Below are 13,296 nucleotides of genomic sequence, written 5' to 3' on the forward strand. Positions count from 1 at the left end.
ATAATACGGTAAGATATAGTTTTGATTAGTGTCAAAGCTACGACCCGTATAATTGGTTAAGTTTACAGTTTCTATTAAGTCTTTGTATCACACATACAAACAGCACGCAAATGCTGTCACACTGTGTGATCGTTATGCCCAAATATATAAAGTACTGATGCACAGAAGGCACGATATAGGTGTAATTTTAAGTTTTGTCGATTGTATTTAAAGAAATGTGTGAATTAAGGCATACCTACATGAGTTAATTTGAAAATCTTAACTTATCGCAGGTGTAAGCTCCAGTATAGGACAAAAGTCACACACTTCTGATTTATAATTCCAATAATTAATTTATTTGCAGTTTGCTTGACAAGCGCGTTTACGTCGCTAATCTGAATATATAATTTGGTACATTTTCCATAGTAAAGGAAGGAATTTGCTATACAACTTTATATGTACACGAACAATTTTCTCGGTCATCAACGCCGTTTATGATGCATCTCAAGATTACAACAAGTAAAACCAGGTGAGATCGGATCCTGGGAAGACAAAATACAAAAACACTGAATGTGCTGCTTATGTTTAGCACAAATTAATGATGATGGAACCTCTATCGCCTTACTTTCTGCTCTCACAACTGACATAAAATGCCTGCATTATGTAATTGCAAAGTTTCTTAGTTTTTTGTTTAATTTTTTGCATTTGATTATATGCCATGGAAAATTATATGTTGGACCTGGCCTTATCCGAAATTGAGCCCATTTTCTACTTTATCTGTATCGCTGATTTTGTTAATTCTGTAAGCAACTAATACATATCAGATAGTTTCCTATAAGTATGGCTTAATTATTATTATTAATGTCTTGTCCTGCATCAAGGACATTGTGTTTACCACATTTTATATTCCAATTGTAACAAAGGTTTTATTTTTATAAACATTAGTAATCTTCTAGAAGGTTAATTTCCATGAGACAATATTGTTTTGCTTAGAAAATGCTAATTGTAACTTGAGGTCAAGTAGAGGACTATATAATCTTGTTTTTTCTTTTAAAAGTTGGTCATTCGTGCTTTAAGATGTGAACATCATCAATTGTATTACTGCTGTGTCCAGTAGTTCATTTGGGATGGAATTTTATTTATTCAGATTATTTACTCGCCGGAAATACAAAGTGCTCATAAAAATAACAGTCTTGGAAATAGAGACCTGAATTTACAGCGAAATTTCAAGTATGGATATATTCTTGGATAATATAAGATAAGATAAGAATTCTTTATTTCAGACTACATAGTCCATACATCTAAATTAAAATATAGATATAAAATAAAACATTGTACACATGAAGGATGTTTTAATTTGGATTTCCACTAAAGTTTATTCAGAACTTTAATCATTAGGACTAACGTTTGTAATTCTACGAGTATCTGCGATTCAGTTCGCAATACCGCTACCATCAATGAATGCATTTATCAACAAGTATGGCTATAAATAGATTTACCAACATATGGGTTGGGTATTTTCAATAGACTAGATATACCGGGGTATCCAAAAATCATGGTTGTATTACAATTAGCCCTACGCACATGAACTCGTGCATTTACTTTTTTAATACCCTGCGGTTAAGCAGTTATAGTGTTTGTTTCTTACATAGTTTCTCACGTATGGCGTGTGAATCATTAGAAAAAATGGTTTTCTGTTTAGGGAAAGCAATTCACAAGTGTTAGTATGGTCATATATATTCGTGGCTTTTTTTTACTCAGTGCATCGGAAACGATTTTGAGCAGAACTGCCCGTAGTATTGACATACCCTCCCGTTTGATTGTATCTCTTAACGGTTTTAAAAACAACCCAAAAATTAAAGAATATACAAAATGCACAAAACTTTGTAATTTTGTTCATTGATTTGTACATTCTAACCGGATTGTAGAGACGAGGTTTTAAGCATTGTCAGCTTGTTGGCATTTCGAATCAAATGGGAGTTACTGTAGTACCATTGTCGCCATGTTTGTTTAGGCGAGTCAGTGTTAACCGTTTTTGATACTCTCAATAATTCCGAACATTTTGAGTTACATATCTTTGAATGCGTATATCAGTTTGTTTTATAAATTTTAAAACTAGACATTACAATTATTGGAAGCAGACGTCACGGTTTTGATTTAAACGGACTGGCCTAGAAACCAGAAAAGGACAGTGAGCAGTTGGACTGCTTGTTTACTTGAAGAATCTGAAACGTAAACAAATTGTCACCGACCTCCTGACGTCATTCGGGTTAGAAATTATAAATTGATGAATGAAATTACTAACTTTGTGCATTTTTTTCTTCTTCATATCTTTGATACTATTCCTTTTCAACGTCGATTGGCGGGTATATACAAACGAGAAGTCTGCGACTATTATAGTTTATTTTCCTCGTGAGATTTTATCAAATAGTACAAATCTATATGTTGCAGTGAATGGCGCACACGCATCAACAACAAAACAACCAGAACAATATGTTTATAAGATTTTTATACAATTTATTTTTGTTTGCCTTCAAATTCCATATATTCTGTGGTGGTTTGTTTTTATTAATAGTTCTGAATGTCACTTAACTAGCACTCGGTGCAGATAGGGGCTATTCGAACTTTAATACCCAAAAAATCGGACATAGTGTCTTAAAACATTTAATGTCATATAAGCATTTAGTGCATTCAGTGAATTCAGGTTATCTATTGAAAGAAAATCTGATAACTAGTGATGCCACAGCGTACATCAGTGTACAGTGAACATCTGACCATAACGATTTGGACGTTTTTGCAGTTCTGGCAGTTCCATAGACTTTCCATGTTTACTTGGGTTGATTGTCGTCCATCTGTTCCAACATTTATTTGTTTGTATGTTCCATTTACAATAATTATCTTCAGTTACTATTTGTACTCTCCACATTCTGTTAATATGAATGTATTGTTATTTTTGTCTTCGATGCTTCAATGACCGGATATTGCTTGAGGGCAGTGTCCGATAAAGTTTATAATTCAATTGAAATTACTTTGCATGAAGGTGATAATAGACTGTGTGTGTGATTTGGATTTTTAACGTAGCTTTAACAATTTTGTCAGTCATATCGCTACGATGTCTGCAGTGTGGCAGTTTATAGTGATGTCTAGCAATGGGGCATCATGCCGCAGGCATTTACCGCAGAAATTTAGCATGATGTCCCACCCAGTCAAATTATCCTAACAGCAGGACGACCAGTCCTAACACTAACCTCTTAATGCTGAGCGCCAAGCGAGGCAGCTGTTAGTACCATTTTTAGAAGCCTTTGGTATGACTCAGCCGGGGATCGAACCCACGACCTCCCGCATCCGAGGCGTACGCTCTAACCACTAGGTCACTGGATCGGTGGAAATGGAAATAATGTACCAGATCAAATAAAAGTTGTCATTACCGTATATCACCCAAGTTGTTGCTCAGATTAAAGTATAGGACTTTCTGAAGATGTTGACCAATCTAAAGGTTTCTACTGGTTAACGACAGGTTCTCGGCTTGTACGAGGAGTACATACGTCAGGGCACTGAGTTGAGTGAAATGCGATATGAATAGGAAAGAAATAATTGTACAATTTTATTAAAAAACAAAAATTAAGAAACAAAAAACAAAAACAAACAAGCATTGCAATATTCCTTCGTAAACCAGCACAATTTCTGTAAAAGTCAACATAAAATTAACGGTAGTACTAAACACTGTAGGAAACAAAAATTACAAGAGTTCTGAGATGCATTGTGTTGGACTAAACAGGGCGATACATGGCGACAGACAATCTGATTAAAATCATATCTCCACAATCTTTCGTGGAGATCGGATGGACTAAAATAAGAGGTCATGTTTTGTTGACTTTGTGGTTCACCAATTAAATCACAACTTTAAAATGTCTGAAAGTGATGCACGTCATTCGGAACATATAAATACTGACGTTAACTCTTCCTAGCACATATTTGCAATGCTTTATCTGATAGGATATTACAAATAAGTGGACCGGAAATTCCAAAGGTCACCAAAACATGAACGTTTATCGGTGTCTGTCAGATCTACACGAATGACTGTGGAGATCTGGTTTTAATCAAATTGGGCGAGAGAAAACATAAATATCCGATTGAACTTACTGCTGTACAGAGACGACTAAAAAATCACAATAAGGGGTAGCTATGCAAACAGCAAGCTTGTACGAGTCGTTATAAAAACCATTAAGATAAGTAGAAAATGTAATAGATCATTTACCACTGATCAATACAACACAGTGGACTTCGACTTGCATTGAAAAGTGCTATTTTTTTTAACACGATAAAAGGGAATTAGGATCATGTAAATTTGTAGAAATTATTAATTAGAACATGAAATCGATAAGCTATAACGTTTATGCTATGAAAAACAGCCTGGTGAGTTAACAAAAGACACCAGCAAAGAACATGACAAACCCAATAAAAAAAATCAAACTTTGTTGCAAAAGCAGCGGGAAAAGTTGAAAACATAAAAGCAGAATTAGTTAGACACGTTATACAGTTGGAGAGAATTTACAGGCAAAGCATGAAAAAATAATTTTGGAAGTTAAAAAAAAATTATTGTTAGGTGAAAGGTGAAACAACTGTTCAAAGAATAGCTTGCAACAATAACTATTGTCCGTAGTTATGACAATATCAACGGTTGCTACAGTTACTGCCGTAGATATTAATATATCAACTGTTGCAACAGTTACTGTCCGTAGTTATTAACTGTTGCTATAATTACCGCGTTTTGTCAAGGATTATTTATGAGCCTTTGAAATTTAACTTCATCATTAATGGCACGGTTTAGAGGAAATTTAAACGAGTCGTTGAATTTCTTAAAATTTTTATCCTTGTCGAGCAATTATGTGTATGTGTGTGTGTGATTTGGAATTTTACGTAGCTTTAAAAAAAATTCAGTCATATCGCTACGATGTCTACAGTGCGACAGTTCATAGTGATGTCTAGCACTGGGGCATCATGCCGCAGACATGTAGCATAACGTCCCACCCAGTCACATTATCATGACACCAGGCCGACCACTCCTAACACTAACCTCTTAATTCTGAGCGCCAAGCGAGGCAGCTGTTAGTACCATGTTTGTAAGTTTTTGGCATGACTCGGCTGGGGATCGAACCCACGACCTCCCGCATCCCAGGTGGTCGCTCTAACCACATGGCCACCGGAGTGGTCAACGAGCAGTTATGTAAAGATAGGAAATACAAACATATATTAAAGAGAAAGTACAAAACCCGAATAGTTATTTCTGCATAAAAGTCACAGCTGAGCTCAAACATCAAGTACATTTTATTGGTGTTCATCATCACTATTTTGGTCTGGTTACGCTAAGCCCACTTTAGGGCAAATAATAATAATAATAATAATAATAATAATAATAATAATAATAATAATCAGTAGAAGAAAGAGCTTATTCAATATAATAACATTTTGTAAAACAAAATGCCTTTTTGTCTATCATCGACTATAAAATTGAAGATAAATTGATTGTTTAAAATATTTTAACGTTCCAGAGTATTAAAAAATACTGTTTAACAATAAAACAAACTACGTAGTGAAAACTTTGTAGGACTTACAGTACTAATATTATATGAAAGGATATGAACCAGAATCGAGATGGGTGCTAAAGATAAAATAGTGTATATACGAGTTTGGCCATGAACAGCTGATAATGAAGAGTACAATGTTAGTTGAAAGAATCTTTGATAGTTCATCTTATTTGTAACTGACAAAAAGAGAGACACTGTTTTATCGACGGGATTGCAGTCCGTTTACAGACGACTTTGGAACACTCATTAATAACATTAGCACCTAATTCTCTATACGTGCGGAATTGAAAACACGTGCAGATCTTTTTTTAATTAGAAAAGAAACATGACGCGGGAGCTATGCCTTTCTCTACACAGAAGCTTGCATCAAGCTTGGTCGCCCTCAGCATAGGTCAAGGGTGGGTGGGGTTGTTTAACGTGACCCCCTCTGGAAATCATACTGCAAATATATATATATATATATATATATATATATATATATATATATATATATATATATATATATATACATAATAAACTGACTACGAACAGTGCAAAACTAGTATCTAACTAGCCTAAGCGCTTTCGACTCTTAATGAGTCTTTTTCAAAGGAAAATACAAAACATAGAAAAGACAAACATATAAAATAGAAAAATCGTTGTCTTTGCAAAACTTTCCATGACTATGGCTTGTTGCGGATGCTGGGAGATATTTTACAGTGACCTAGAAACCGATGAGCCATTGCGACATCTGTTATTTTATGTTAATTTATGTAGGCGCAAATTATATCCCGGATACTTCATTATTATAGTTGTACTTATAGGCCAATGGGTGACTAATAAACAAATTTAGAGAATTATTAAAAAGAAAACATGTCGGCTGTAAAAAGATAACTTTATTTGTGAATGTCTGTCTTTTTCAGGTCTTCTTGGTTCAAATCGCTTGGTTTCAATGTTCTAAGGCGGCCTATCCAGTAAGATTAATTTTCTTTCCTGGTTTCGGAACTCCATTTGGGGTTGTGAGCAATTGCTGTAAGTGTTATATCACTGAAAGTGTGGTCACGGGAGGAGAAATGTTCTGCGACTGGGCTTCTGTACAACTTCTTTGTCATCCAATCAGTTCTATAAATGTTGATCCTTTTGTGTAGTTTTTCAGTTTCTCCGACATACTGGATGCAACAGATCTTACATGTGATGAGATAAATTACATTATCTGTTTTGCACGTTTTGTTTGGACTATGTGAGTGTCAGTTTTTCTCTAGTCACTGTGCTAGAAAATGTCCTGGTTTCTATCATATGTTGGCAGGTTTTGCACCTTTTATCGCCACAGCGGCCAGGTTGACTAGTGTGGTCTTGGATAGTGACTGACATTAGCTTCGCCCTGACACTGACAAGGATGTCCTTGAGGTTTTTTGGTTTCCGGTAGGCTACTATAGGTTTGTTCGGGAGTATTAACTTTAGTGCGTCGCACGATTCCACGATGGGCCAGTGTTTCCCAATGATTTTACCTACTTTGGGGTTGTCCGGATGGTAGGTCAGGATAAATGGTATCCTATCAGCCGTTTCCTTCTCTCTAGATTTTAGTAGGTCATTGCGGTTTGTTTGTTTCGCCCTTTTGGGTTGCCTCAGGTCTTTGTCATAGCCTCGGTAAGTCAAAAGTTTAGATAACTCTTCAGTCCTTTTTTTTTTGGGGGGGGGATATTTCATCGTCGGAGCAAATTCTGCGTATCCTCAGTGCCTGACTATATAGGATGTTCCTAATTACGTGTTTTGGATGGCAGCTGGTTGGGAGAAGATACTGGTGTTTGTCGGTTGGTTTATAGTATATGTCTATATGGAGTTTTTTCTACCAGTCTGGTTGTTGTGTCCAGGAAAAACGTGGTTTGAGTTAGAGACTTCTGCCGTGATTATTTTTGAAGGATGGAAGTTATTTGCCTTCGATATGAAATCATTCAGATTTTCTCTTCCATATTGTCACTTCATTTCTATATCATCGATGAAGCGCATCCACTGGTATGGTGCAAGTTCCACGGATGCTAAGAGTTGACCTTCCAGTTTTCCCATAACAAATATTTGCATACGAAGGGCCATTTTTGTACCCATTGCGGTTCCACTGATTTGGAGGTAGTTTTCGTCATTAAATTCAAAGTTATTGAGTTTTAGGACACGCTCCAGGAGATGGACTAGGAAGTGAGTTTGTGGATAGTCTATAGTTCTTGTTTCTCATGTTTCTCTACACGCCTGTATACCTTCGTTGTGTGGTATGTTAGTATACAAAGATGTGACGTCTAAGGAAACAAGCAATGTATCTGGCAATAATGGTTCGCTTGCTTTGCTTTTTACGAGGTAATCTGTCGTGTCCCGAAGATACGATTGTAAATAGTGGACATGTGGTCTCATGAAATGATCCAAATATTTTGATACCCTTTCTGTGGGATGCCCGTTACCGGAGATTATAGGTCTGCCCGAGTTTCCTTGTTTGTGGATTTTAGGTAGAAGATAAAATCTACCTGCCCTTGGGTTTTCTGGGCTTAAGTAGATTTTCGTTTGCTGGTCTATGTGCCCGATTTGGTACGCCTCGTCAATAATATTTGTGATGGTTTTTGCATATTCCAGTGTTGGATCATGGTCTAGTTTTTGGTAGAACGTACTGTCACTTAGTTGTCTACCTGCTTCACTGATGTAGTCTTCCCTATTCATAACGACCGCAGCGGAACCCTTATCTGCGGGCTTAATTATGATGTCTGTTGTTCTTTTCAGTGATTGTAGGGCACCTTTTTGTCAAGTTAGAGTATCTGTTAGTATGGTTGAAGTGTTGGGAAGTGTCGTTTTCAACTGAGTTGATAAAGGCATCTAGATTTGGAATTTAACTTTTTGGCGGGGTCCAATTATTTTTCTTTCTGAATATGGGTTGGTCGAAGCTTAGCTTTTCCTCGGATTCATTTATTGGCTGCAATGCATATATATTCCAAGTTTAATCACGCAAATGACGCTGAAAGTATGTCACAAGATTCTGTTCAAAACGCTTAGTAAATATTAGCTTCAGTTTCAGGCTGCTTACGTACAGAACAACGCAACTAACTCTCCTGGCCGTGACTGACTGACCCCCTCCCCCCACCCGCAAAAAAATCCTGCGGGCGCCCATGACATCAAGGATGGGTCTATACTGAGGAATATAGGTTTGATCACGAACATTCAGAAGTATTAAATGCTGAAATTGGTAATATCATGGTGTTTCCATAGGTTTACAATGGAAACTGAATTAATACAGTGAGTCTGCAACTGTGAAGGGAGGTAAACAAATTCGAAATGCTTAAACGATTCAGCGTTATAGAGACGCAATGGAGTTGAAATGATAAAAGAAGAGCGTCTTCATCCATGTGCTGGTAATTGTGAACGTGGCCGGCAAGCGCACGTTCTCTTCTCTATCGAATGGCAGCAATGACGGATAAGTTCTTGATCTGCATACTAATTGCATTGATAAATATACTTATAAGGTGGTGTGTCTCCCTAAATGACTACTCGGGTATGTGTACGCTAATAAATGTTCGCTTTGCATGTACAATTAAGTACAGTTAAGAAGGTCAACCCAAATTCCGATTATAGTTCACGGGAAAATTAAGGGTAGATGGCCCAGTGAGAGAAATTCGCATGCGGAATTCTTGTGACAGCTATGAAAAGCATGGCTACAGTAGCTAAGTACACATGTGAAATAAACTGAGATGGTCTTAACGTAATATGTATATTGACGTGAAATAAACTGAGATGGTCTTAACGTAATATGTATATTGACATGTGAAATAAACTAAGATGGTCTTAACGTAATATGTATCTTGTGTTCTACACTCTAGTTTCTCCAGATCATGACCACATCGTTTGTTTACAGCACAGAAGTCTGACGTTTTATCAGTAAAGTACGGCAAAATCTCTGACAACATTAAATCACCCTTTCGGTAATATAAATGAACACAAGGAGTGCAATGGTGACCACAACTCTCCGATCGATTCGACTTTTCTCACACGTCTTTTATTGCTTCAGAATCGCAAGAAGACTGAAAAACTACACATATACATTCAAAAGGCAGTGACGTACCAATGCATAACACTCTGACGACCATCACATGAATCTAATCTGGCGAATTAACCTTTATTTTCATCATTAAGGTCACAAACCCTTCCTATTAGAGTCCACCAGACAGAAGTAGACCATTCTACCCAGCAGTAAATATGCATTAGGGTCTAATAATTGTACCAAACACGGCGCAGAATCTGTGTTATTTTTTAATACTAGGGAAATTTAATAATGCGGTATCAATAGATTAGTTGAATTTGCTCAGAATAATGAATGCATCGTGTAAATGTTGTTTATAGTATTATATTACTACTATTTTCAGAAGTTGTAAATAAAATGCTTTCATTCTGCACATGCATACATTCATACATACGTACATGCATATAGCTGCTGATAGAGTTCAGACTGTCCTTGCATTGTATACACATTAATCCTGATAATTTTAGTATTTTGTGTTACCTGCCTCATCTCTTTCTCTCTCGTGTGCATGGTCTCGTGTGTGTGTTCGTGTGTGTGCCACTGTGACCCAGTTGGTATAGAGTCTGATAAGTAATGCACGGGTTCCTGATGTCTCAAGGCCACCCTCATCCAGCTTGTATGCATTCCATTGGAAAAGCACTTATCTATCATTTTTAAAGATAATGTCGTAGTCCATTTATCTTTTTCAGTTTGCACTTCTTCACTAATGTTTCTTGTTCTTCAATCACCGCTCTGCCTCTCACACACACACACACATCACCATCATAATCAATGGTTAATCAGTGGTATAAAGTAACAGCTATTCTCCTTCCTGCTTTTTTTTTCTCAATCATTATCATCATCTTCATAATAAATAGTACATCTCTCATACAAGTATCATATTTTCTTCTCCACTATTATTTTCTGTTATGAAAAGATATAAATACAAACAACTGATGATCTTACCAGGTGGCAACCTCTAGAAAATCAAACACAATTTTTTAATCTACCAGGTCCATCATCCATCTTTAATATTTGAAGTGTGATGACATCATCAACTGTTATTTCTACTATCCGAACTTTAATTACATATTTCTGTTCTGGAAATTTTTATAAAATTATAAAATGATACAATCTCAAATAAAAAGCAAGCTAAACATTTTATCGTGTGAAATTACTTTCATCATGTTATTCAGCTTGTGGTAGAATGGGCTACTTCTGTCCGGTGGATTCTGATAGCAAGGGTTTGTGACCATAATGGTGAAAATAAAGGTTAATTCGCCGGATTGGATTCATGCGATGGTCATCTGAGAGGTATGCATTGGTACGTCACTGTCTTTTGAATGTGTGTGTGTAGTTTTTCAGTCTTGCGACTCTGAAGCAATAAAAGACACATGAGAAAAGTCGAATCGAATGTAGGGTTGTTTTCACCGTTGCACTCCTTGTGTTCATTTATATTACCTATAAGGTGATTTCATGTTGTCAGAGATTTTGATTTCTTTATTGATAAAACGTCACACTCTTGTGGTTTACAGTTGTCGGCATTACTGATAGACGTGGATACTTGTGTTGGAAATCCTACCATAAATACTTGTGAATTTAATCAAAGATGCATACCATGAAAATAGTCCAACAGTGTAAAACATTAGTTGACTTTGATATACCATGGTCTACCATATTCTCGCGTGTTCAGCAACAATCAAAACGTGAATAAAAGACAATAATTTCCTTGCTAAAGAATGTTTGTTTATTTGTTATCTTTCTCAGATGCTGTATTCAGTAAATATTGTTAATTATTGTAAATAATGATTTTTTAAAATTAACATTGACCAACAAAACAAGTTGACCACATACTGAACAAGGCATTAATATTCTCATGGCAAATAATGTAAGTTCTTTAATCAACACCATGTCACTGATGACATGCATAATCATCCAATTTACCAGTGTTATGATTCTTAGGTCTTAAATTAAGTAACAGAAGAGAACAAGTTCTTAAAATTCTACAAATTATTTATTTCCTTTGACTGCAAAGGAAAAGTTTTAAAAGAACTTACAGTATTGTGAATTAAATTCCAGGTAGTCCTAAGAGTTCTATCACAAGTCCAAAAGCAAAGATTGTTCTAAAGGAGTTTCATTGGTGTTCTGAATGCCAGGATTGAATTTGCTGATGTGCCAGTAGTCGTGCATGTGTTAATGTGCCAAAATTCTTGATGTATATAATGATATAATCCAGAATGTCTTTGAATGAATTCACAGCAATTCCAAAATAGCGGTTTGGTCCTAAATCAATAAGCACTTTGTAATTCTACTAAATTTAAATAAATAAATACATCTTCTCAACTGAACACAATTAAAATTGGTTACACCAAGACTGATGTCAGGAGTAATTTTGAAGAAAACAACATTTATATAAAAAGCTAAGACACAATAATAGAACCAGGATAAGGGTAATTTTCCCATCGAATTTGTGACAACTTGCTTCTAGAACTAGAAAGCCTATGGTTGACATGGAACTCAACATCTTGGACCATGTTTACCTCCAAGTAATAATGATCTTAAAATATAATCTAAACTCATAGACAAATATTATCTGTGTAATATGTTGTTTATAAAATAACAAGGCATTAGTCGAGTAGGCCTAACTCCTACGCTCAATGATGGACACTGGTCAATTCACAATACAAATTAAATATATATGACAACCAAAAAGCTAGAAATTGCAAATTTGTAAAGTATTTACACCTGTTAATCAATGTATCATTAATTTGATATAAAGTTATTCTTGGAAGAGGTCATATGAGTTACTGAAATCATGATTTCTCCTTGACGTCCAAATTTATGAGCAGGAATAATAATTCCATTGAGGTCAGAGATCACATTTGACCCATATTAACATTTAAAAAGCTCCTATTAATCAGCAACTTTAGACACTTTTATTTGTCTGATTTTATGCAAATTATTGATGTTCTGTCAAAAGGAACATGCTTTTTTATAGACTTTGATTGTCTTTTGTCTTTTTGTTAAACAAATATTAAGACTTGCAGAGATTTAAAAATTGTATAAAAGTCTGCTTGCTGCTGATGGAAAATTGCACTTGCCGTTGGGAAATTTGAGCAAACATAATATTCCATCATGAGGAAAAAAATGAGACAAAATATGAGATATTTGAAAGAAATTTGCATTATATTTATTTTAACTTGTGTTTTCTTTTTATCTTTGTTGGCACGTTAAAGACATGTGCCAATGATTAAAGTTATAAAAATATGTATGTAAAAAATATATGTATTGAGATATGTAGACAAGAAAGAGTTAGAATGAAGATACAGTTTGACAAGCAAAAACAAACAAATTATAATGTCACCCTCTTAGTAACAGGGGTTGTTAATTGAATTTGGCTGGCGTTATCTATTGGATGACCTCCCTCGATATGATAGCCCAACGGGAGTGGAAAGATAGAATTTCAACAGAGAATTGGGCAAGACTATTGGGAAGAAATAATGCAATATGAGCCCTCTTAGACAAGAAAAATAACAAAATTTAATCAGTAACAAATAATAGCAGCAACTCCAATTCAATCTAGGTTATGTCAACAGAATTTAATAGCAGTGCCTAATTTGGATTTATTTCATCATAACGAGTGGTCAACGACTGATTGCATCACCTTCCTCCATTGAATGTGTATCAATGTCTTCCTATTCCCTTGAGCCTTCCTATTCT

General features: G+C 35.5%; 1 protein-coding gene across 1 annotated transcript in view; it reads left to right on the forward strand.

The window, feature by feature from the left end:
- Positions 1–8,687: 8,687 nt before the first annotated feature.
- LOC149807467 (dolichyl pyrophosphate Man9GlcNAc2 alpha-1,3-glucosyltransferase-like) overlaps positions 8,688–13,296 on the forward strand; it is a 69,461-nt gene continuing 64,852 nt past the window's right edge. Inside the window, exon 1 of the mRNA XM_089966903.1 lies at positions 8,688–9,072. Coding sequence (XP_089823029.1) covers positions 8,979–9,072 — 94 coding nt within the window. The 5' untranslated portion in view covers positions 8,688–8,978. The remainder of the gene's footprint in view (positions 9,073–13,296) is intronic.

This window comes from Sinohyriopsis cumingii, chromosome 1, assembly GCF_028554795.1.
Source record: "Sinohyriopsis cumingii isolate HCF-2022 chromosome 1, ASM2855479v2, whole genome shotgun sequence".
NCBI lineage: Eukaryota > Metazoa > Mollusca > Bivalvia > Unionida > Unionidae > Sinohyriopsis > Sinohyriopsis cumingii.